The sequence below is a fragment of the Pterocles gutturalis genome, unplaced genomic scaffold (assembly GCF_000699245.1).
Source record: "Pterocles gutturalis isolate BGI_N339 unplaced genomic scaffold, ASM69924v1 scaffold5143, whole genome shotgun sequence".
In the NCBI taxonomy this organism is placed as follows: Eukaryota; Metazoa; Chordata; class Aves; order Pterocliformes; family Pteroclidae; genus Pterocles; species Pterocles gutturalis.
Genome location: NW_010122803.1, coordinates 51557 through 76723, shown reverse-complemented (window position 1 = coordinate 76723; position 25167 = coordinate 51557). Strand labels below are relative to the sequence as shown.

Genomic DNA, 25167 nt, shown 5'->3' with positions numbered 1-25167 from the left:
AATTGCATTTAAGAGTACCTGAGAAAAAGAACGTCTTCACTTCCTCTCTATGTGTGCATGTACATGTGCAAAACTCTGCCCCTCCAGTAGTGGACTTGCACAGGAGGAAATAGAGAATTCACGAAGGCAGAGTTGGTACCTTGGGGAGGTGGCCATCACACGAGATGGAGCTGAAGGCAAGGGAGGGCTGGGATATGTTCAACAGTTCCTTTGGCCAACAGTTGCATTTAGAAACCTTTATCAAGAGTAATTGGCAAGGCTGTACTGCTGAGGGGGTGTGAGGAGGTGCACTGCATTACTATCTGGAGACTGCTTCAAAGAAGAGCTGATGGCACAGGAGCTTGCAGGAAGGGCACAGAAGATACAGATGTCACAGCATGTTCAATTGCATCTTGCACTCTGAAGCTGCCTGAGTCCTACTGCAGGAAGGATTAGGAGAAACCATGGGAAGCATGAGGAGAGAGCAATAGAGGAGCTAGAAGGTTTGTAGATTGGCAATGGCAGAAACGGTATCTTCATGGGCTAAGCCTGTAGTTCATCAACAACTGTCACAACGGCAACAAGGCCAGGGGTCATGCTTACTTTAATTCTCCTTCCCAGGTGTGTACCAGATATGTGACACCCCCACCTGCCCCAGCCCAGGCCCTCACAGGGCAGGCACAACTGCTGGACTGTTGCGATCCATTCCCTCAGGCGCAGGACCACATGGGCTCAACTTTAATGTGGGCTGTGTCCCAGCTGGAGCATTTCCTTCCATTCAGTGCCCAACCTGAAATATTGGGCAAAGACAGGAATCATGGTGTGGCAGTTCCTCTCCTCTAAACAAATTTGGAAGCTCCTCCACCCCTTTCTGAGGAACCATATGCAATTGTGGGGACAGAAGGTAAGACAAACAAGGATGGCATGATCCCTCCATGGCTATCATCAGGCTGTGGAAGGTGCCTTGTCTTGGCTAGTAGTGGGGGTGGCTCTCTAGGCAGGTCCCTAGGCAGCATTCTCTCTGTGGGATGGTGTCAGGATGCAGCATGTAGCATGTCTTATCTTTCCAGAAGGGACTTCTCCAGACCTGTCCTGGTTTCAGGCTACTACTAACAAGCCATCCCCCTTCTGGAAGCTGCATATGTCACCCCACAAGACAAAATATTGCATCTTCCCAGCTTCAGCTTGCTCCTTTGGTTCCCCAAATCCTCCTTTCCTACTCTGCAATTAATATAGTAGGGGGAGGAGGGAATGGAGACTAGTCCAGGTCTGAGGGCCCTTGTTAGCACAGGCAATCCCTCTCTCCCACGCAAGACACATCATTTCCTGATGCCATTGTTTGTGTCACACAGGGACTTGCTGCCTACCTCAACTACAGACAGCACTGTAGTCAGCCAAGGCTCGCTCCTCTGCAAAAGGAAATGAGGAAGCTGGTTACACACACATGTATGCACACAGAGAAGAGTGCACAATGTCTTTTCCCAGCCAGAGAACTAGGAACCCAGCTCCCAACCTAAGAGTAGGAAGGAATCTGCAACCCACCTGGCTGGTAGTAATCGTAGACTTTGATGATGGCTGATTTCAGGTTCTTCACATGAATTACTTGTTCCAGTTGCAGAATGAAAGTCTGAGATTCATCATTGAGCTTGTGGAGGTGGAAAGAAATTAACAAGGAAGAGGAGAAAGAAGTCATTGCATCTTCATCTTCCCTAGCTTGAATGTTGTCCTGCACTAAATCTCTCTAACCATTAGAGATTCTGAATTTTACAAATAGAGTACGTGTGAAGAATAGCAAATGCTAACCCAATGACAGTGAAATTGGGCAAGCTTCCTCTGCCCACAGTTCTGCCAGTGCTCTTTCCCCATACCTAGCCCAGCCTTGGGCTTCTCACACAGCTCCTTGGCCTTTGGTTTCTTGCTCTTGCCGTACCAAACCAAATGCTTTTCTTCCCACTTACCTTGTCCAGATAAACGTAGACCACATCAGCTTTCACTTCTATTTTCTTAACGATGGTTCTGCGCTCCAGCTGGGAAAGGAAACAATAACACAAGGAAATTGTGAGCACTTCCCGTAGGGCTTCCTGACCTGAGAGACCCACTGATGTATTTATTGAAGGGACGGTGTGGAGCTGTGTCTTTCTCACACATAAGGGTTTTAGTGGCTATATCTTTGACAGTGCCTCCTGGACATCCCTTGTGAGTATCTCGGGGATCAACTATGCTGTCTCTGCTCAGTTAGAGAAATCTCCCACCTATCAGCATATTTGTTCCTGGCCCAAGGCAGAATAGTGTCAGTGGGAGAAGCTGAACCACCTCTGATCTTTCATAGCCTTGAAGGGCCTGTATTGAAAGGAGAGGTTTGGGTTCAATTACAACAGCAAAGGACCCCTGCTAATTTAGTTACCTCACGGTCTGAAGTGAACAGTTCTCAACAGGAGCAGGCAGGTGGGACTCATTCACCACAGCCGCTTTTTTTTTTATTATTCTGAAGTGCTTACCAACATCCTGGATTCAGGAGCCAGGATGAATCCAGACAGCAGGGAGACCTCCACAATCACCATGTTGGATGTGACTCTGCTCCCAATATAACTGAAGAAGAAACAGCCAGAGGGTCTGACTCTGTGGGAATAGTGCCCTCCCAGTCCCGCTTCCTTACACCATCATATCCTGTGTGCAGGACCCTGAGCCAGGTAGCCCATCTGGGACTGGGGACACAGCAGCCACGGCTCCCTCTCACAAGAGGTAGCCAGCACCTTCCTTCCCCACCCTTTCCACCTACCAAGTCCACCCTCTGTCCTGTCCATCCCAAGTGTTGGGTCCCTCCATTGCAGCCCTGAGGCTTTCCCCAGATGCTGTCCCCAAGCACAGCGGGTCTTGCTGGAAGAGGAAACAACCCTTAGGGTCACCTGGCAAGGATGCGGACGGTGAGGACATGTGCATTGGCCTGGCTACAGTTGGTCAGCTCTGTGTTGACACGCAGAGTGAAGGTTACAGCAGCCTGCGAGGGAGGCTCATGGTACCTCAGCACTGTCTGCAAGGAGAGGGCCAGAAGGGGAAAAGGCAGGCCAGGCATGATCTCATGCAGGGAGAAGAATCAGAGTCTTCCACCTCTCCTCACTCCCCCACTCATTCCACCACCTCACCTGAGTGAAGACACAGCTGCTTCCGTGGACCTGCACCAGGAACTGCCCTGGGACCTCTGTCAGTGCTGCCTGCTGCACCAGCAGCCGCTTTTGGCGGTTGACTTGGAAAGCCTTCCCAAAGCCCCTCTGGGACTTCACCCTCACAAGCGCCTGGCCTGATGCACTGAACGTCCTTGCTGCATATTTTGCTAAGGCTTGCAAGGCAACAACTGTATCCTAGAGAGGGAGAGAGAGTCACCCCTCTGAAAGCATCAGCTCTAGTGAAGCCAACTCGGAGCAGGAAGACCTCAAGAGGACTTGCCCTGCCAACCTTGGATGCAAAAGTATATCAATCCACAGAGAGATACTTGTTACCTGGGTGGAGGCAAAGCCCCCGTAGGCGTTCTGCTGCTGGGTCAGCCATGCAACAATACCAGCTGCAGTTGTCATGTCACCTGCATGCACCCGTGGCTTAGAGAGGTACGCCAGGAGCACATAGGCTGTCAACTCTATGTCCACTGACTGAGTACCAGGCCAGAAGCCTGAGGAAGCCGGAGAGCTTGGCTTGGGGCTCCAGTGGATTTGTCCTCCTGCAGAAGGAAAAGGAGCATGCAGGCTATTTGGGGAGGATATAACTGGGCACTCACAGGAAACAAACCTCAGAGTGCTTTCAGGACTCCTTCAGCTCATTCCCTGTACTCAGGCCAGGATTGCCTTCTTCAGTTTATTTTCCAGGGTGTCACCTGCTCTTAGCCCACAGATTCCTGTGTCCTCCCTCAAGAGGAACTCGAAATCCTCCAGACTGAGGAAACGCTTTCTGACAAGTCACCCTCACAGCTTGTGAAATAATTTATTGTATTTTCAGTCACACAGTGCAGTTACTGCACAAATACAAGGAATATGTATAAATACATGTCATTTTTAACCACTCTAGCTGGGTATACATTACTGCAGATCCCAGCAGGTGAATAAGAAGCATTACCCGAACCAGCAGCCAGCACCTGATTTGATGGCCTGTTCCTCCAGCTTGTACAGCAGCTCCTGGGTTGTCTCATAGTCCCCAGCCAGGGCAAAGGCATAGGCCAGCACGGCTTCTGTGTAGATGTCGGTGATGTTGTGAACTGCCTGCTGCAGGCAGTGGAGGGTCGTCTGCATCAGCTTGCCCTGCAGTGGGAGAAGAGACACATGCCAAAACCCTGACAGGAGCAAAACAGCAGCCTGGGGAGCTCAATCGAGGGAGCTGAAATATGTCTTCCTGATGTAGCTCCAGAGAAACCCATTAAATTGCACATTCTCTTAAGAAAACAGGCAGTGCAGCCTCAGCATGCACTGGGAGCCATAGCCACCAAACACCACTGCACGTGCCAGTTTTACAGCACTGCGTCTTTTGAGGAATTACCTCCCAGCCTGGCCAAACATTGGCTCCCTCCCAGCAGTTCCCTACCAGTTCCTGGCCTGGAGGTTGCCAGCGTTATGAGCTGACATATCCCCATAGCGGTGCCTAGGCATGGCAGCATACAGGAGAGAAGGAGGCAATGGGAGGATGCTCACCTTCAATGGCAGACCCAGCTCCAGCAGTGCCGCAGCAACATATGCCCCCAGGGAGATTTCATCATCTACGCTGCCCTGTGAAGGGAATGCACCTTTCACTCTCTAAGTGGTATTCCGGAGGGTGCACGCAGTGACTCCCCAGAAGGGAAAGCATTCTTTTTGCATTGCCTGCCCCATACCCTGCTCTCTTTAAGGATGGCAGGGTGACTTTCCAGGATCCTGTGGGATCCTACAATCTTTTGCTGACACATCTGCCCAGCCATTCCACAGCTGTGCTGCCTGGCTTGGCCCTCATTTACCTTTAGGGAGGAGTGAAAGAGGCTCCCTTTGGTGGCAAAGCAGCCAGTGGGGAGCTGAGTTTGCTCTAGCCAGCGTAGGGCATCCTGGACGTTCTTGTCGTCTACATAAATATATTTTCTGGCTTGGCTGAAACTCTTGACTACAAAAGCTGTCAGCCTAGGAAAATGATGAGTTGTGAGAGAAAGAAACACAGAAAAGGCAAAGAGAAAGTCAAAGGCCTCCTAGTGCTTGTATCTGAAGTTAACACTGACATAGTAGGATGCCAAAATCTTTTTTCATACAGAAAAACAAGTTAAAAGTTGAAGTGGCCCACAGGACCCAAGAGGCTCCTCTCCCTCAGCCTAGCTCCACAAATGTGCTACTCATGTACTACTGCTTTACCCAGTCATTTCACAGGTGAAAAAATCTCTTATCCCTTCTACTTTTACCCATTGCACCTCATTTCCCCCAAATACCTAGAGACAAACTTGAATTCCCCATTTTCTTCCTCCCTTCCTTTGTCCATTTCTCCCAGCCCAGACACCACAGGGTCAAGCTGGGCCAATGCAGCTCTTTCAAACTCGCCCAAGCAACACCCTCCCTGAGGAGATGATTTTTTATTGCTCTTTCCTGATCTACCTCGAGTCAGTGTACACCCCTCTTGGCTGTCAGGACACCATGAGCAATATCTGGTGTTGTCTGTGGGGCAACGGCAGGGCCACAGAGACAAAAAGGGACCTCTCACCCCCTGGTACCACATCTTTGTTGTTACACTTTCCCAGAAACTCTGCTGCCCTGCCTCACTGCTTTTTCAAGTGGCTCAAGTCCCTCCATCTGTTTCTGTGCCAGAGAGCTCCCAAGTCTCCATCCAAAAGAAGGAACACACATCTTGTAATCTTTCCCAGGCATATTAGCTGCTCTGGCCCAGACAGGAAAAATCAGGAGTGAGAGATATTTGCAGTGCTTACCAAGTGTTCCCTTCCCCATCCTGCTGCCCAAAGACACTGTAAGACCCATCTCTGCACCTATAAAGAAGCTGCATCTGGTACCCTGGGGAGATGGGAACAGTGATTAATAGAGCACAGTAACGCAGGGGGGCCAACATTGAGAGAGCGAGTGCAAGGGCAAGAGCTATTGGTAGGCTGGACACAGGGGAAGGCAGAAGAGCAAGGTGGGTCTGTTGTACTTGCCTTTGCGCAGGAATCTGGTTGCCCTTTCCTTGATCTCAGGGGTCAGCTGCCTTGTCTTCTCCAGGTACTGCAGCACATAGACAATGGGGGCAAACAGCACCATGTTCTGCTCCCCACAGCCATGGGGCATCTGCACCAGACGGTCCAGGTTCTGCAGTGCTGTCCCCATGAGGTCACCTACTCAAGGTTTTAAGAAACAAAGCAATTGTAAGTATGATTTGAGGTGCTTCTCAGCCAGGCAGTGGATAATAGAGCTTTATCTCAGCACGGGAGGAAAACACTGGAGAGAGCAGGAAAGAGGAGTAAACAACAGATTCCAGGATGGAGAGTGGTGACTGTTTAGCCTCTTTCCAGTCTAGCATTCATGATGCAGGGTCACCACACTATGGAGTCCCTAAGGAACTTTCCCTTATTAGCATTTTCAGTCTGAAGGGCTCTAACCATAACAAGCACTACTTGTAAAAGGCAATGAACAGGGCTGCAGTTGCTTGGTGTGTGTCCTACAGACAGACAAATATAAAAGCACTTAAGGAAAGGTTGAGATGTTTCTGATTTTTAGCCAGACCTGGTCAACTTGGCCATGTGTCAAGCATCAAAATGTCAGTAAGCCAGCAGGAGTGCTAGTCAGATGGTGTGAGGGTGTCCATATGTCCTCCAGCCATCCAGAAAAGCCTTGTATTTGGTTTCCTCCTTTGGGGCTCTGTTGCATAATAACCACGGCTACTTATGGCAGGCTTGGTTTCATACCAGTTCTGGCATGGGGGCAAATGAGCCCAGTGCAAAGAATTGTATTGTACAGTAAGTACGTCTGGTCCCAGTAGCTCCTCCAATGTGTTCTTTGCAACTTAGTAATGCAGAGAAAGATTTCTCCTCTCCAGGAGCTTCTGTTGTAGGAGCGAAACTTAACAGGGAGACAAGATGGTTATGAGCTTTGCTGATTGTACCTACACAGAACTAGCCAAAGTCCCAAAGTCCTGGTAAAAATAATGGCCTAGAGTCTCTGCTCCAAAGTCCTAGCTAGAAAAATAAGGATTATTCTCCTCTGCAGATTATTTTTGCCATGAAAGCCTAAGTGCTAATCCAAAAATCTGAAACCCTGGTCTTGGGAAACCTTGCAGAGAATAGAAACACAACATCCTCTCTTTTGCAGTTTCATGTCAAACGGATCCCCTGACACCATCACCAAGTTAAGCCTTGCTCATCTTTAACAGCATTCAGTGAGCCCACAAGAGGTCTCACTTACCTGAGACGGTAATGGAAGCCCTGGCAGATCCCTTTATTACATTGTAAGGGAGGCGAAGGGACACAGGCTCTTCAGCCACGTTTCCTGATAATGACAGGATAAAGGTGTAGCATGGAAAATCAAGCCAAATGCATCTACCCAGAGGGACAAGACTGGCACAGATAAATGGGACACTGCCTACATCCCACTCACACAGACTGCTCCCCACAGCCTGCCCCAGTCATCACACCAAGCTCCATTGCCTGGAAACTTTTCAGATTAGAAGAGATGTGAGAGCTGCTGGCCAGGCTGAGGGCTCACCAAGCTTCACAACTCAATTCACTAAGCTTCACAAGAATCACAGTTGGTCATCACTCAGCAGGGGGACATCCTGGAGAGAGCTGCAATGCTGCAGGGAGGGTTGGAGCAGCTTTCACTGGTGCCTATCAAGCCCCAGGTTTTTCCTAGGGGCTACAGTGTCGGAAGGAGACTACAGAGCAGGGTTTTGCCACCTATACTCAGCGCCAAATTCAGTAGGACAGCACATGTGGATGTAATATTTCTTGTTCTTTCCTGTCTAACAGGAAGTGAAATTTCCTGTGTGAAAAATCATTTTAAAACATTCAGACCTCCCATAGTTTAGTCCTACTCTCATGTCTCATTTCAGGCTGCAGGACCCATTCTTGCTGTCCACATACCTCCTTTCAAGCACAGAAGGGAGCCATAAGTCTTCTCCACCAACACACCTTCTAGCTGCCAGGGCAGGAACATGAACATGGGATAGGAGAAACAAGATTACACACAAAATTACCCAACAGCAGCAAAATTTCAGAGCAAGTTCATGTCTGAATTCAGTGGTTAGTCCCCAGGCTGTCAGGGACTCCACCGTCCTCACCTTTGATAGGTCTGCACTGAAGCTGCCTGCTTCACTGCTCAAGAGAGCAAGAGCAAGCCTGAGGGACAGGGCTCTCTGATCTATGAGCATATACAAAAGCTCACGTACAATGGGTGATTGAGCAAGGAAGGTTACAGGTAGAAGCACAGACATGATGTATGAATGCAGCTCAAGAAAGGGCACAGCAAGAAGGGAATAGGCTTGGCTAGGTCCTGGAGGGAACAAAGCAAACTGAGCCACAGTCTTGGTATGCTAATGCCAGCCAAAAAGTGAGGAGAGAAAACCATTTAGCCCATCTCAGCCTCCCTTCCCCCCAGGGGCAGGGATACTCAGAGAAGCGAGCCTGCTCTCATACTGACCCGAACCAGCAAGTGTTTGACCAGCACATGCCTTCGCCTCACGGTAGCTGGCAAGGGCTTTCTGCCCCTACACCCTGGTGTGTTGTCCAGTATCTCCGTCCTCACGGTGATATTCAGAGTCCCTAGCAAATAAATTCAACAGGGCCTGTTTCCTACACCTGTGGCCAAATGGAGTTAACTTGCTTTAACTGATAGTGGTCTGAGATGCTTCAGGTGGCTAGTCTTCATAGCCTCAGTGGTTTGGCTGGTAAAAGTGAGATAGCCTTTAGCTATGGCTTTTTCAGACACCCTAAGCATGAGAGAACTAGGTAATGCCTCACCAACAGTTACTTCATTGCACTAGATATGACCGTAACAACAGAATGTCTAGCAGCCCCCTGGACCCTAGTGTCCCCTTCCCATTGCATATGAAGCACAGCACCATCAATACTAGATCCTCCACCAACATCCATGCAGTCCCTTCCTCCCCAGATGGTCCCACAGCCCTTCAAGTGTTCTCCATGCCACCCATTCAATTCCTGCCTTCTCTGATGAGCCTGTCTATGAAGAGAGAAAGAAAGCAAACCCGATGGGTTGCATGCTTGAGCCACTAAGAACGAACTTCGAGATCCAGAGGAGGCAAGGCTCTGCCAGCTTCTCTGGACCTCCCACTCCCTCTCACTTCTGTTTTAGGGTTCCCCATCGCTGCTCCCATTTTTGCTGCCATACCCAGCTGGACTGCTGTCACACTCCACTTGAAGGTCTTTGACTCTTCTGCACACAGACACTCCTTGTCCCTGCAGGTCCAGCATGGCTCCACCCGGAAGTCTGAGGATTTAGCCAGGGCCACATGGATCTGAGGGAATGATAGATGCAGGCAAGTGACTGGGCACCTCAGGAGATACGGCTTGGCACAACAGAGTCTGACACCAGAGGGTGTGGTAGGTCTGTCCCTCACAGTGTTACTTGTGGCACAGGAACACACCTGTATGCACTGCTGCAGATAGCTGAAAACAGTAGCTTTCAGCACAAAGGTCTCTCCTTGGATGACAGAATATGGCAGTGTCACATCCACAAAGAAGGGCTGGACTGTTCTGAGGCTCACGGTTGGGGCAAGGCCAAATCCCCTCGCAGCCACGCAGAAAGTCTTGACTTTCCACTCTGCAGCGGCAGCAGGCACTGTGACCGGGACACTTCTGCTGCCATTGGAACTGAGAGGAAGAGAGCACTTGCATGAAGAAATTCATCACACTCAGCTTCAATGGGGAGGGCTTATGGCCCTGGGTGAGGGAGGCAATGCAGGCTATGCAGGTCCTCATGCTCGGATCTACCTCTGCTATACTACCAACGACTTCTCCAGGGGCTCACAGCAAGGCAGGTCTCAGCAATTCGTTCCATAAAGCCATAAACCTTGCTTAAATGCCATCACTAATGGCTTTATACCCTTCTCCTGAGCAATACACTGACTGAGCATTCCAGCTCTGTACACTCAGTCAACAGCATGATGTTCAGGAAAGCAGCAGCACTATATCCTCCTGAGTGCTGATACGTCAGTCTTAATCTAAGCACTGTGGCAACAAGGGCTACAAATTTAGCTGGTGCACCCACCAAATTCAGTAGTAGAATGTGCCCCAATGTCTGAAGAGAGGATACTTGGTGGTTTGGTCTTGAAGTGTATTGCTCTTCTCTAAACCTGTGTAGACTTCAGTTCTGCACCTGAAAGTCTACTAGTCCTTCAGTTTGATGCACTACAAATGCAGGGAAGAGCCACAAAATTCACATGCAGACCTCTACACCTATGGCTAGTCTTTTGCACAAATGCAAGTAAGCCAAGACTCAGTAACAAAGGGGTCATCCCTCTGTCCATTTGTAAAGTCTGGCATCACTTACCCAACAGAGAACAGATTCCAGATCCAAGTTTCAGGGAAATAGTGGTGAAGCCTTCCATGGGTTGTAAATTGGGGTTGTTCCTTATTGATTCTTTGGTCTTCTGTGGAATGTGCCCCTAAAAGAAGGAAAAAGGAGTCCCACCAGAGTGGGACAGGTGAACCCTGCCAATGATAGACAGCCTAGCACTGGAGCAAGAGGCAAAGCAAGCAGTAAGAGAGACGTGGGAAGAGTTTGGCAGAGGAAAACAGAGTGGGCTGATTTGGTAGGACAGGGAAAATAAGAAAGGAAAGGGAAGTGGTAACGGGAGAATCAGCTTGCAGTGAGCTGGTTGCAAAGTTTCCAAGACTTGGTTAGACAAATCTTATTGCTGACCTGACCCAGAGTTGGTGCTAAAGACTAAAGACCTTCAGAGAGCCATTTTAATTAACACTTCTGTAAGTCTGTGAATAACAATACTATTTGCTTGTCTGCAAAAGACTCACTGCCTTCTGCAAGCAATGGTTTAAAAATCAGCAGGCATGTGAGTCAGCTTAGTATGATTACCTAGCACAAACTGAGACACAGGGGAAGGATGTGACTGTCCCTGCAGCCGCAGGTGGGGACAGAAGCCAGGTCTCAGCTCAGCCTGTGAGGCAGTCACTGGGAAAGAGATCCTGGCCCCCACTTGAGTTTGTCTGTGCCAGGAAAGGGAATGCCAGCCTTTAATGTCGGGGAACATCCAGGTAGTGACATTCTTCAGAGCCCGTTTTATAGGGATTGGGTCATTCCTGCCGAGGCTGGTGGACCAGACAGCTAGGCTGTGGCAGCAGCACTCATTACTCCTCAGAGAGCCAATATCCACCAGCAGCAAACCCCAGAGATCAGAGGGCTCTTACACCTGGGTGACCTCATGTAGGCTGAAAGCGCAGCTCACCCACGGTCAGCTTCCTATCCACCCGATGAAAGCACTGAGACGGCTTCTTGATTACAAGGTTTGAGAAGATTTTCAGCCCCATGTTCTGTTAGGAAAAGAAGGAGGGCAGGTGAGGCAGAAAAGTGTCTGAGTGGGGAAGAGTGGCCACTGCTCTTCAGAATGACTCTGAAAACCATGAGGGCAAGGGCAGCCCAGTGCCTGGGCAGCACAGAGCAACAGTGGCCTAAGCAGACATGGTGCTGAGGGAGGCATAGCACAGCCTCCTTGATCCCTTCTTTCTCAGGAGGACACTAAACCACCACCTCTCTTCTGGGGGGCACCGGGATGTCTTGCTCTTCTCAACACATTTCCAGTGGCAAGGGCACAGAGGAGAGGTGTCAGTGTCCTGCCCCATCCCCTCATGCACACTGGAGGGAATAGCTGGATGAAATCTGCCCTCTGACGTTATACAGAGGTGTGATGGGGAGCAGACCCCCCATTCAGCCCCTGGGGCTGTGACATGGGCCTGTCCACAAACACAAGAGATGTCCCTGTGCTGTGAAAGAGCCTCCTAGGATGTGCCTCTGTTGCTAAATAGAAGACGACAGGGTCTGATCCCCAGGTCCAAGGCAAAATGGCACTGCCAGTCTTGTGTCCTTGTTGATGAAGGCTAGTCCTTTCTAGGGGAGATCTGCCTTAAGGACACCAAGAGATCTGCCTGGGAACAGCTCAAAACAATGCCAGAGGGCAGGCTAACAACTAAGCCACATCAACAAGCTGTGGTCTGATGCTTGGGATCACTTCCTGTCTCTCTTTTCTCTAATACTGTAGACAAACAGTACACAGCCCGGGATCTCATTCCCAAACCCAAAAAGCTGAGTTTCGCTGGTCCAGGATCTCATCATCTTGTTTTCTGCATCTGCAGAGGGGAATACAGGTGCTCATACTCATAATGGGATTGTATGTCTATTGAGACAGCACAGCGAGGTCAGGACAGACAGCAAGAGCTGTCCAGAGAAGGCAAGGCCTTCTCAGGCTGCCTGGGGAGAAAGATTTCTCAGGTGCTCATTTTTTCAACAATGCTGGGAAAAGTCACAAGGTGATTACCCGGAAGAGGTTAAAGATGTCAGGCTGAAAGGAATGCTGTGGCTTCCCTCGTAGCAGAGATGATGTGGACTGGGGCTGAACACAGTGATCTGAACGCTCTTCTACTTGGGCAGGGTATCCATGTCGGTAGGCAGCAGGGAACAAACCATAGACCTAGGGAAACTCACAGGCAAGGGAAGAATTGGGCAAGGAGCAGATACCTCCAGATGCTTTGCTCCACCCTCCCCTAGCATACGTATCTGTTCCTGCCCATGTCCCTAGGCAGACACTGCTTTCTCCTCCACACAAAGATGTCCTTATCCATTAGCCTCCATCTCCCCTTGCCATGTCCCCTGCCTGCCTCCCCCAGCTCATCCATCTGGATGGATGTTTTTTGGCTGGTTGCACAGACACTCACCGTTTGGCTTGTCAGCTCACTCTCTGGTCTCATGAAGAACATGTTTTCATCCACTGCTTGTACTGCACACAGGGAGCCAGGGGCTGCCTGCAATAGGAGCTGCACTGTTGACCCTGGGTGGGCTTCTTTAGCTGGGAATCCTACCTTGACCTGGAACAGCACACCAGGAAAGGAAATATGAAAAAGAGAGAAAGAGGGGTGAGGAGGCTCACAGGAAGCACAGACAGAAAGAGGGAGACCAGCTGAAGTCTTCTCTGCCCAGCCACTGATATGAACAGAAGTCACTGATGAAGCTTTCCTGGTCCCTGGGCACTGTGCTGCAGACATCCCCTTCCTCTTTTCTCCCCAGTTCTCTCTTTGAAGGATCTGAGGGTCTCCTTTCCTCAGGCCTGCTGACTCTTGCTTGTCAGCTCTCCCCAAGACACAGGAGTGAGTCTCACCTGGTTTTCAAAGCACAAGGCAACATCAAAACGGATGCTGTCAGCTGTTACCCCTCCATTGGGGAAGATGGCGTACACCACTAAGGAAGGCGATGGGGTGAAGTCAGCAGTGAAGGTCAAAGGGATGGAAAAGGAGCCCTGCAACACTGAGGAAGCAAAGGGAAAGTGTTTTCATTATAGCCCCACCAAGATCTCCTTCTGCCCTCCTTTTTTCTGCTTTATAATCCCACCAATTCCTCCCGCTGCCCTGTCTGCCCTCTCCCTCCGTTGTCTGACCCCATGTGCTCCATCTTCCCACAGGTCCTCCCAGTCTCTTTTCCTATCATTATTTCCCTTGTTCTGTCTTTTTGGCCTCTTACGGCTGACACAGTTGCTTCCTCAGCCTCCCTCTGCCCTGTTCACTGACTGCCCAGGATCAATAGATTCCGGGAATTTGGAAGAAACTCCAGCAGCTCTCACTGTCTGACCTAGAAACCCATTGGGCACAACTGTTTCCTCTTGTCTGGCTGTCGCAGACTTACTGTTCAGTTTCCCGACCTTGACACTCCTCTGGCCCCTGACAACAATTCCAGCCTTTCCAGTGACCTGCGGGAGGAGGGACGTGGGATGAGCAGACTGCTGTTTGCCACCACAGCACAGCCACACTCTCCTCAGCAACCTCAGAAATAAACTGTGGGTCCACTCCAACCCCACACCTCAGATTTGCAGACATCACAGTGTGGGACGAGAAGCTTTAACATGTGAGATTCTGGTCTGGTCTGTCCAGTTAGGACAATGGACAGGTAGTGGGTTCATTGGAGGTAAGTGAGAGATAGCTATTTCCCCTCTAGTAGGCAGGTCTCCAGAACAGACCAAAAGTCATTTCCACTGAACAGCTGTTTGATAACCAGAGTGAAAAAGCAATCCCACATTCAGTTTTAAATAGAAAAGAGTTTAACAGCAAGCTCTGCACAAGACACTTCCTGCTGTGGCCTTGGCAGACGCTAAGGGGATGATGGGCTGCAAAGGCAGAAGCCTCCTCCCATCCATGGAGATGACCAGGGCCCTGATACCAGCATCACACTGTGGCCAGGCTGAGCTTTACAGGGTGTAGTGTTCACTCAGTTCTCCAAGAACAAGTTTTTCCTGTCATCCCGATCTAAATTATACCCTTAACATTTCACTGGGGTCTGGTCCCCCTAGTGCAGCCTTTCCCCCCAGGTTCTCTACTACCCTTACTCACATAATATGCAAAACCTATACGGCTGGTGTCTTCTCCCAGGTCATCCCGACTGAGCGTGAAGGTCACCTGGACATCCTGCTTCAGCCCACAAGGCAGTGTTTCTGTGAGTGGGTGTATATCCAGGAAGCTCTTGGTTGTGACATGGAAGGGCTGCAGGTGATGGTAAGCATTTGTGTAACTGAAGTCAGTTTTTTGAGGTGTGGGCATGAGATCCTCCAGTGTGAACCTTCCCTGAGAGGGGACCAGAGACACACAGACATCAAGAGTTTCATGCTTCAGTGCTTTGTTAGGATGCCATCAGGTTGGTTTTGGAAAGGCTGTTGCTTGGTGCCTTCCTGCTGGCTCTGCACAGGCAGAGCTGCGTGAGGAGCCCAGGGCTGAGCTGGCAGGGGAGCTGCAGCGTGGGAGCAGGGAGAACAGGCAGAGCTCAAGGGTTCTCACTTTCCTGTACACAGAAGTGGGATTTACCTCCAAAGAGACTGACGAACTGTTCCAGGCAGTTGTGTCCAGGTTGAATGATGCTATTCCACTACCATCTGTGATGTATGTTTTGATAAACCGACGCCTCATAAACTTTATCACAAGATAAACTTTTCTGTTTTTCATAGCATTTCCATAGTGATCCTGAAGCTTAATCTGGTGCCAAAAGGGTGAGGCAGAAAAGCCAAAGTCAGATATTTCTTCCAGTGTCATACCCAACCCCCTCCTCCCTCTGACAAACATGGAGCCTCCTGTGTAGGTGTCCTTGACTTCAGTCTGGCCCCAAGAAGACAGGACACGTATAAAACTCCCACATCTCTAAAGCTAAGCTGAGAGTGATTAAAACCTGTCCATTCTAAAAGGTGTGTGTGACTACAGCATAAGGAGCTCATCTCCTAGCCAACAGCTGAGCCATCCTTGCATCCCAGCGTCCTTGCTGAGACATTATTCATCGCTCTCAGCAGAAGCTGGAGGTGTAAACACCTCAGAGAATCTGAAATGCAGAAACTGGAGCCATATTGTCAAGTAATATGTGACACACTGCAAGGTAAAGTATTCTGTCTGAGGAATAGAAAATGGTTTGGATCAGCAAAATTTACTAGACACTCAATTCCTTGGCAAATGATGGGGAGGGAAGAAGCAAGGGAAAAAAATCACCTTTCCCCTGTAGGGTATTCCAGGGATGTAATATACATTTGGTGTCTCAAACACTGCCCTTGCAGCTGTCCTGGAGATTAAAATTTGGCTGGAGGTGTTGATCTGCACCCCTGTTGGAACGCAGAGTGCAAGGGAAGCAGGATCAGTATCCAAGGTGACTACCGCAGCCCAGTTTAATCTCAGTTTGTTATTCCCAGCCCCTTTAAGCAGAGTGTCTCAAACTTCTTTCCCAACACCAGCACCATTCAAGGTTTGAAAACTGTTCCTGTGGCAGCTTCTTCTTTAGTTAAGGTTTCTCCAAGACACTTTGTGGCCTCACGGACCACGCTCCCAGCCACACCTCATCCATCTGCTGCTGGCAGAGTAGCTCTCCACAGGCACAGCGAGTTCCTCAGGCAGGGCTGCTCTCCTGTCCTGTGATGGTCCTGGCACCAGGTGGAGGAGAGGGAGAGGTGTGCCCACGCTAACCCTCACACCCCCAGAATGGTCCCTCTTGCCCTTGCACCTTCTCTACTGAGCCCCTGGGTACCTGTGCCCTTCTCCAGGAGAGAGGCTTCTGCATAAAGCTTGCTGTCTTCCTCACTGGGAGCCAGGTTGAAGACTGACGTGCTTACAGAAGTGGTGAAGCACCCCTTGCTCACGGTCTGCCATAGGAAGAGGTAGATATTATTTGGGGCTGGGGAGAAGGGAAAGGGTCAGAAGTACAAGGTATTAGTCATTCTGTCATAACTGTCGACTGCAACAAGTGAAAATGCAGACTCATATATCAATAGATGTTTCACATTTTAAATTCTGTATTTTCTATTTTGTATGCATGGATATGTGTAATGCATATTGTAGACATATATTAAAAAAACCATGCATCACAGTTTTATCAAAGTTACAATGCTGGCAACTTTCCAGCTTTAGTAGAAAACTGCAGACTGCACTAACTGGATCACAGAGCAAATACATGAGTATTTAAATAGATCTAGCTAGAAGAACTGCAGAATCAAATGAAAATTCAAAGTAATGAATCATTTCCAGAGCTGGAATTAACCTGGAATTATCTGGAATTAAGCTGGCTATGGAATTAACCATTTCTCCACCATACATTAGTGTCCTTGTGCAGCTCCAGGATAGGTTCACCTTAAGATGGTAATTTTGCACCTGAGAAAGCTCTGTTAATCATTGTTTCTTGCACTGCATCAATTTCCTGCAAGTTATGCTTCTTTCCAGAAAAGAAGAGAACTCCAAATCTTTCTGTGAAATTCCTCTTTTCTAGTCCCTGTCCCCATTAATAAGCAAAGTTACAAAGAAGAACTTCTTGGGGTAAAGGCTTCTCAGTTGGTCTGGGCAACAATAATTGCATTAATTGAATAAAAACAATTCCTTATTAGTCTACATATACATTACAGAAGTGGTTACACAGCAGTTCATTCTGTTTACTCAGCCCTTGACACTTAGTCCTGTGTAGTGCTCCTTTACTAGCCATGTTATCTTCCAGGATTTTACTCACTGGACCGCTGTATTCCCTACAGATGTCCTTGCTGGCATTTCGAGGACGCCTCCTTGCCTTCTGGCACAAAGTCACCCGCATGGTCCCTTGCACTGCTTTCCCGTAGCTGTACCTGCAGGGAGAACACCAGAGGAACTGCTAAGCAGAGGCACTGTGCGTTTTGCTGAGCACGTTGCTCCACACAGGTTGGCCTTCCTGATGAGGGTCTTAATGCAGCTGGTAAGTAGGCAGGCATAAATGAAAACATAGCACATTGTGTACTTGGGGAGTGCAATAGCACAGCCCTGCGTCCAAGAGAGACAAAAACAAAGCACAGATAGAAAAGGACCAACGCTCTCCAAAGCTCTCCCACTTCGGGGTGCTTGCTGTTCTGGAACTGCAGGCAGACACAGAAAGCTGAGCTGATGTGTCCGAGCAGCACGAAGCAGCACTCAGTGGAGATATTAGCTCAGGTGTGAAAGCAGCAGAAAACTCTGTTTCTCCAGACAGCAACAGAAAGTGCATCGTATGGCAGTAACAGAGCTATGGAGTGACCTCAGACCTGCCTCACTATCGGCTTATCTCATGATCTGGACTCTTGTTTCCACCATCAGACCCATTCTGCACTTTTTTGCAAAGTACAACAGAAGTGTGCCCGTGTCAGTGCAGACATTTCCCCTGCCTGCCTTGCTACCTTTCCCTGCTGTGACTCCTCTCTGGCTTTCCCTTTGGAGAAATGCTCCTGACAGTATTCGCAATAGGAAGACATGTATCACCCATCCTGGGGATGCAGAGTGCTATACTGTTTTCTACTAGAGCTTAATTTGGTCTAATTTTAAATGTCCCAATTAATGAAAAATTATGTCAGACCAGCAGCAAAAAGACACTAAAAGTCTCCAGACATCCCAGCCCCAAATACATATAAGCTCACCCCCTTTATCTGTCTACAAAGTGCTTTCCAGATCATTCTCCTTCCTCCTTTGTGCTTATACCAACTGAGGTCATGCCTTCCTTCACACCCTCATCTGCTCAGTTTTTGCTAGTGACTACACGACTAGAGAAAGCTGCTTCTAAGAAAGTAATCACTTCATCAGCATGTAAGTGAGAAGGAATAGCATAACCTTCTAAAGAAACACCAGTTCCTGTTCCTTTACTTCAGCAGATCAGTCCCATATCAGATATGCGTTTTTCCCCACATAAGGTCTTTTGAGGCTGGACACATATCGCTTCCAGAGCAGGTTATCACTTGCCTGGGATAAGTCTCCCTAGAGCTGGATGGTCTCTCCCAAGTGTGGCTTATGTACCTCTTCCCCAAGGAAGACCCCATCAGTTTTGCTTCTGCACTATTTGGGATTCTTCAAAAGGAACAACTGTGTTTGGCCCTTTTTGAGCCACTTCTCCTTGATGGATTCGAGAGTTAGGGAACATACGGAAGGAGAGACACAGTTTTGATGAGCTCTTCCCTTTCCCCTGAGGATCTTACTTACCTGCCACACACACGCAGGGGGAAAGTTTTATCTGAAGCATGAATCTGAGCTGGTCCGTCGAAGAAAACATCAAACTTTTGCAACACTGGAACAAAAACCACAGAATTAGTTCATCAAAGGCAGCAGACTACTTAGACATGGGATCACAAAAAGGAAGAGTGTGTTCCTGTGAGGCTGGAGTCACATGAAGGAATATATTAATGAGGTAAAAACAAGGACTTATTAAAAAACAGGGAAACCAAAGAAAGAATCCCCTCTTCTCCCCCAACATATCAACAGTCTTGCAGAGATCTTTAGTGTATTCTCATTCTGTGCCAGCCTAGCTGTTAGCAGATACCTTCTCCAGGAATCTCCAGAACAATCTCCCTTGTGTTCATTTCTGATATTGCCCACTCTATACACCATAGATTTGTGTTTAATCCTAGCTCTCAGACAGTAAATCTTAGTTTACAATGTTTGGTTATATATTGTTATACAAACAAAACCAAGCAACTTTTTCCATCCCATTATCTGTTCTCCATACTCCATCTTACCGCGCTCCTCCACCTTAAAGGTACTGGACACTTTTGGGTTCAGCACACTGATGGTGTAAGTCCCCAGAGAGAGTTCAGGGGCTAACTGGAAGGAGAGATCTGCGATGCCCTGTTTTGGTCTCACATCCAGCCACTGGCCAATGCGGTTTTGGTTTGGGTCCTGCAGTCCAAAGGAAGGAAAGAAGAGGCAGTCTTCAGCAACACCTGCTATTCTCTACCCAGAGCCCACTGGATTCAAAGGCGTTTCACAGAGATTTAACAGGTTGCTGCTGGTTTTGCCCCAGATGCTGCTGAAGTGACCTTAATGCTGGAGCACCAACAGAGGTGAACCAACCCACCCAGGGTAACTCTACTCTGTACTACCATCAAAAGAGAAGGTATGAAAAGTCCTGACATTTAGACTCTCCAGTCTTAGGTAGATGAACTATAAGAATTAACTAATGACTGGCTGGGATTCCTGAATGTAGAAATGGATGGAAGCTGAACCATTTGGATCATCAATGCTTGTTAAAAAGCAGCATGTGGACAGAGTATGCACATGCATGTGTATACACAGATCCCAAGAAAAGTAACTTGACTGAGTAAAACAGTGGCCTAGGTATTATCCATACTGAAGTACCTTTCCTCATAGCATCTGAGGAATCTGAAACACCCACCTGGACTTCCACCACGGAGTACTGCAAAGCAAACAGACAGCAGTGTCAGACACTGGCATAACACAGCAACCTGCATATAAACTTACCTTACCCACCGTGTGCTGTGACAACACCAGCAGTCCCAAACACTGTAATACAAGGAGCTTGGTACTACTAAAACCAGGAGAATGGCTTTGAAATAGTGAGGAAAACATGTAACATAAAAATCTGTACTATTGTTTGTATTTGCTTTTTGGTCCCTGAATTTTTAAGGTCCAGTTTGATAGATATTCTTTAACTGTAGAAGCTAGAATTTTAGAATTTACGATTTTAAAAAGGAAGAAAAGTAGAGAGACTCACAAATACCACCATCCCAAGTTCACAAATATTAAGAGGCATGAGTTTTGTAATGTAAATCACAAGAATTATCAAAAATGCGTCACCTGTAGGAAGAATACACCCCTCATTTTCCTGTAAAATCCCTGGCCTAGGAGGTAAGGCTTGGAGATATTAATTACTGCTGACTGGAGCTGACAGTAACAGGGAGGGACAAAGGCAGACATACTTCAGCCCATCTGGGACTATTAATTCTCTGTTCTTATATCACTGCAGCTATCAGCCAGAAGGCAGTAGTGGTGAAGGACATGTGATTTGGGAGCATGAGGCATAAGGAGGCAGGAACAAGGGCTTAGGAGAGTGTCTGGTCTGTAAATAGAAACCACATGTAATTCACATTATTCCTCATTCTAAGCTTTCATGCAAGTTATCACAGGCAGCTCTGTTTTCACTGAAACAAAAAAAAAATGTGCAGGTTAACTATTTTCATAACTTGAATCCAATGTCAATGCTAAAATTAAACGTGCTCGTGAACAGCACCTGTATTATCTCCACCTCATCTAATTTACAAACTATATATTATAGCTTTAATGCTGCAGTGCACTCAAACCTCACAATAGCTTTGGTTAAACATGACCTCTTTTGAATTTTCATCAGAGCATTATTAACAGTTATAACGCTAGTTTACTCATATTCACACATAGACATCAAACACTTATGGTCAAATATCTTCATGAACCAATTGTAGGCATGGAAGCAATTGTATTTTTTACTCTCTTATCTAACTAATACAAAATATATTACGTCTCTGTTGGGAGGAGAAAGGAGTGTGTGATCTTTAGGCATCACCAATAGCCCAAAAAAGAGGAAATTAAGTCAGCAATGGAGAAGCCAGAAGGATCTCTCCCTTTATTTCAGTCTAGAGGGATTTGATCCAGCGCTCTGCTCACATATGCCCTTCAGTATTTTTCTCTCATGGCATGAATTCCTGTTGGCTCTCCTTAAATTGCTCGAAGACAAAGGAGTGTGAAATAGCTATAGCTGCTGGATGCAGGTATAATTACTTACTTATAGTAGAGAGATGCTGTTCTTGCAGTTTCCTGGCTAGCAAATATGCAAGTCTCTGGCAACTTCTCACTCCCTTGACATGGGGAGAACGAGCTGCTGCCAGCAGCAAGTCAGTATAATTTGGTTATACCGTTTTATCTCTCTCTTTTTTTTTATGATCACTTCATACATATCCTTTCCCATATCAATTAATTTTTCTTAAAATTTTGCAGATGTGTTACAGCTTGCTTCAGACCCTCTTGCCACCCTTAGGTGCAACACACTCCACAAAGTGCTGAGCTTTCCAGAGCTGCAGGAGGGGAGCTTTGGGTCTGGCCGAGTCTGTATCCAACTTGTCTGGTAATTGTGCCCATGGCCAGGAGCCCACTGATGTCACCAGAAACTCTGCCTTTTTGGGTTTTTTTGCCGGGGTAGGGGAGTGGGTGCACGCAGCTCCCAGGCTGCCCTGTACTAATTCAGCTAGCAAGGAGTGGTGGCACACCCCCCAAATACCATCAGCAGCACCAACCCTCCTACCAGCCAGCAGCCATCCTGTGAGGGAGGGTAACAAACAGACGCTGCTGTTCCAATCTAGTTCAGTAGAGGGTTGGCACTGGCCACCCTGGGTGCTGATGACATCAGGACTGTCCCCGCGTCCACAGCGTGGGGCTGGCAGAGGAGTCAGAATGGACAGAAGGAGCCCAGAGACTTCCTCACCTCCATTTAGACAGGCTTTACCTTAGTGTTAATGGGAGTAAAATCTTCGGTCAACGTCACGATCCGGAATTTCACTGAAGGAAGAAAACGGAGAACACATTATAGAGACGGAGTGTGCTCAGGAATGGACTTTCCCTGCACTTCCCTCACGCCAAAATCACAGGTCCCTACACAGTCCTACCAGCAGCCCTACGCCTGCCCTGCAGCCCCCCTTACCCCTTGCTCAGCCCTCCTCACCAAGTCTTCCCCGCAAATGAGTGGCAGCAGCACAGCAACCAGACTGACAATTTAGGGTCTTTCCCACAGGCTACACTTGGAGTAACCCTTACATTTCCTCATCTGCAGTGTGACCAGGCCAGTCCTACCTAGCCCTGGCCAAGAAGACCCCGTTCAGGTCTGCTCCCTCTTCCAAGCAAGCTCTGCTCCCAGACCATGTAAAACTGACCCTTCCAGTCCCCTCCCACCCCTAGAATGTGGACACATCACTCCAGAAGGCAGCAGATAGTTTCCCCCTTCATCCGCATGGAGGCTGCATAGCACAAAGCACTTGGCACACCACTCACAGGGAATTGGGAACAAAGTCCAGGCAAGTCAAGGCAGGGGAACTGTCAGGGTGCTCCATGCAGTTCTCACCTGTCTGTCCTGGGTTGTAGACAGATTTATCCATCTGGATGAAGGTGCCTGTGCCAGCCCTGCGGATCAGGACTTGCTTCTTTTCATTTGCACTGAAGTAGTGGCCATTGGAGATGTGCATGTGGACAGTGCCCACCTCCTGGCTGCCCGCAGGCTGGGGGACCTAGGACACAAAAGAGGAGCCACTAGGTTAGCAGGCAGTTAAGAGAGGACAAGATGGCACCAGAGCAGTGCTCTTCTCCTTGCTCCTGCTGCACTGTGAGGCCAGCTTCTTCTCCGTCTTACTCTGAAGGCCAGTGCAGGGTGTACCCTCAGTGGCTGAGGGCTGTGTCTGTGGAAGCACAGGGGGACAACACCTTTGCACTTGAGACAGATCTTGGACAAGAGAAAAAGGGAGCCTGTTCTGGCAAAGAAATTGTGTCTGTCCCTTCACGGGGCTACTGTTAGAGCCTGCATAGAGCAAGACAGAGAAGACTTAACCTAAGGGAAGAAAAGGTCTATGTTGATGAGAAATCTGTTTCCTAGAATGCGTGGGTCACAGAGGCTGAAATCCACTGTTATTCAGTGCAAACCAAGAAAATAATTTTAATGAGTTTGGCAGATCAGAAAGACTTGTGCTGTCTTGTGTATGCACCCTTCACATCTTTCCTAGTCCTCTAGCACTTTTTCCAGCCCTTAAGGAAGCTTGGAGGGAAGCAGACATGATGGGAGGCTGTCTGAGATGAAAGGTTTGGGTCTTCCTGTATCACAATTCACAAGACACCCTGTGACAGTGCTTCCTTCTCAGAGGAGAGAATGAGATGCAATTGCCATTTGGGTGCTTCGAAGTGCCTCCATCTTCCTCAGTCCTTTGGTGCCTGTCTGGGCAGCCTTCCCTTGGTGTGCCCCCAGAGTGGATTGTGAGTTACCCAGCAGGAACGGTATCATGCAGACAAAGGTATGGAGCAAAGATAGCAGGCTCCCACTAAACACTCTCCTCAACTTTGCAGTCACTCCTGCCATGCCCTCTCTCCTCCCATCATCCTCATTCTCTATTTCTCTGGTGAGAGGAGTCGTGAGCAAAAAGAGCACTCTGGGAGCTGCCAGCTAGAAGTCCCTGCCAAGAATGATACTGACCTGAAATCTGGAGCACTCAAAGATCCAGTTGTTCCGGACAACCTTGCGGTAGAGGCTGAGGTTGCCAGATGGATGCGTGAGAGTTAAGGCCACACGAATAGGCTTCTCCACCCCACGGAGGTCCAAGCACACCCTCTGGGAAGAGGGGTAGGGCAGTGCAGCTGGAATGATGATCAAATACCTCCTGCAGTGGGGAAACAAGACATTATATATCCTGGGAGCAGTCTCACCCACTCTTGGAACTAACATACTCTATGGTCTGAGGAAGCAGGAGGGTTTACCTCAGGGTTTACCTGCCTCTGGGGACAGTAGGTGCTATTCTGCTCGAGTGAGACAGACAGATTAAAAATGAGAGTGTGAACCTCTCACAGGGGTGATGGAAGGTGTATAGTCATTTCAGATAAATACAAGAAAAATGTTTTCAGGTGACCTCAGGTCACACTGCTGTGTACATGGTTTTGGAGGATGCTACAGTAGTGGAGAGAAACATATACAGTAGAGGTCATCTCTACTTCTGCAAAGGGAACCATTCTTAGGTGTTCCAAATACACATGAAAATGCAACTGTCCAGCCTCTCAACAGAAAGGGATTTGCCCTTCTTGCTTTGAGACAGCTCCTCAGCTACCTTGGCAGCAGACTGGTTCCTGCTTAATCATCCCCAGCCCGGCGTCCCTTTTCCTTTGCCATTTCACTTTAGCCTAAACCTTTCCTTTAGGCTTGCTTCAGACTGCAGTCCCTCACTCTTCTTGTTCCCACTGCCTGTCCTCACCTAGTTCTTTTGGTGCAGCAACATCCGTGAGAGAGCTTCTCACCTTCAAGAGGATCCTGTGTTTATAACAAGGCTTGTGGCGTGCTGCATACCACCCCATGTCTATCCCTTCCACGAGATGACTTGCAGAGTCCCATGCTCTCTCTCCCTGCTATCCTGGGCCCCTCCCTCAGCATCACTATCAATCACAAGATTTTTAAATGGCACTTACGGTTGTGCCACTATCCCCAGCATGTAGAGCAGGCAGTTCAGGAGGATAGGAGTCCACATTTTCATGGGAGACCCCCAGAGAGGTGATTCCTCTGGAGGGCCAGTCAGGAGAGAAGGTAGGGTGCAGCTTCTCCCCTTCCAAGGTCTCCAGGCCACCTGCTGTTGATGCCGTTTCTCCCAGGAAGATGCCCCAAAGTTTCCTTCCTTCTGCCTCATTCCTGTGTTTATAGTGCTGCAGGCACAGGGTTGTACCATTCAGGATGTTTCCCAGCCAATCCAAGTCTTTTTGGACTCCAGCCTCTCTGCTCTCCTGCTCCCCTATGGATGGACCAGCATCATTCAGACAAATTTGCTTTTTATTTTGCTAAGCAACAGCCTGTTTCCTGTTCACTGCACTGACCCTGCTCCCTGTGCCAGCTGCCACCCCAGTCCCATTGTTTTTGCCTCCAGCTGGATTGTCCCATGACCCCTTGGCCTGTGCACCCAGATGGAGCTCACAGTGAACTCTTGTGGTCATACTGTCCCCAAGCTTTCTGAGTCTGTAGC

At 48.6% G+C, this 25167-nt stretch overlaps 1 protein-coding gene across 1 annotated transcript; it reads right to left on the bottom strand.

Moving 5' to 3' along the window:
• Nucleotides 1-1347: 1347 nt before the first annotated feature.
• Nucleotides 1348-24687, bottom strand: A2ML1 (alpha-2-macroglobulin-like 1). Its single transcript, XM_010077634.1, has 35 exons — nucleotides 24623-24687; nucleotides 23643-23826; nucleotides 22527-22689; nucleotides 21915-21967; nucleotides 19815-19835; nucleotides 19159-19318; nucleotides 18626-18710; nucleotides 17160-17271; nucleotides 16191-16305; nucleotides 15662-15771; nucleotides 14993-15160; nucleotides 14525-14755; nucleotides 13824-13887; nucleotides 13303-13448; nucleotides 12863-13012; nucleotides 12466-12618; nucleotides 11380-11464; nucleotides 10467-10581; nucleotides 9562-9787; nucleotides 9306-9432; nucleotides 8598-8719; nucleotides 8042-8096; nucleotides 7365-7448; nucleotides 6122-6298; nucleotides 5900-5981; nucleotides 4952-5108; nucleotides 4653-4727; nucleotides 4103-4265; nucleotides 3477-3691; nucleotides 3123-3338; nucleotides 2886-3010; nucleotides 2478-2568; nucleotides 1938-2006; nucleotides 1522-1624; nucleotides 1348-1388 (listed from the first exon to the last, which is right to left on the bottom strand). Exons 1-35 carry the CDS (start codon nucleotides 24685-24687, stop codon nucleotides 1348-1350), a joined length of 4308 nt encoding a protein of 1435 aa, XP_010075936.1.
• Between the last annotated feature and the right edge of the window lie 480 nt (nucleotides 24688-25167).

Excerpts from the sequence above, each read along its gene's own strand:
- A2ML1 (XM_010077634.1), bottom strand. The coding sequence starts at position 24,687 with ATGAAAATGTGGACTCCTATCCTCCTGAACTGCCTGCTCTACATGCTG. Across the intron at positions 13,888-14,524 it reads GTATAGGTTTTGCATATTAT|GTCACTGGAAAGGCTGGAAT; the intron begins GTGAGTAAGGGT and ends CTCCTCCCGCAG. Across the intron at positions 10,582-11,379 it reads GGATAGGAAGCTGACCGTGG|GGGCACATTCCACAGAAGAC; the intron begins GTGAGCTGCGCT and ends TCCTTCTTTTAG.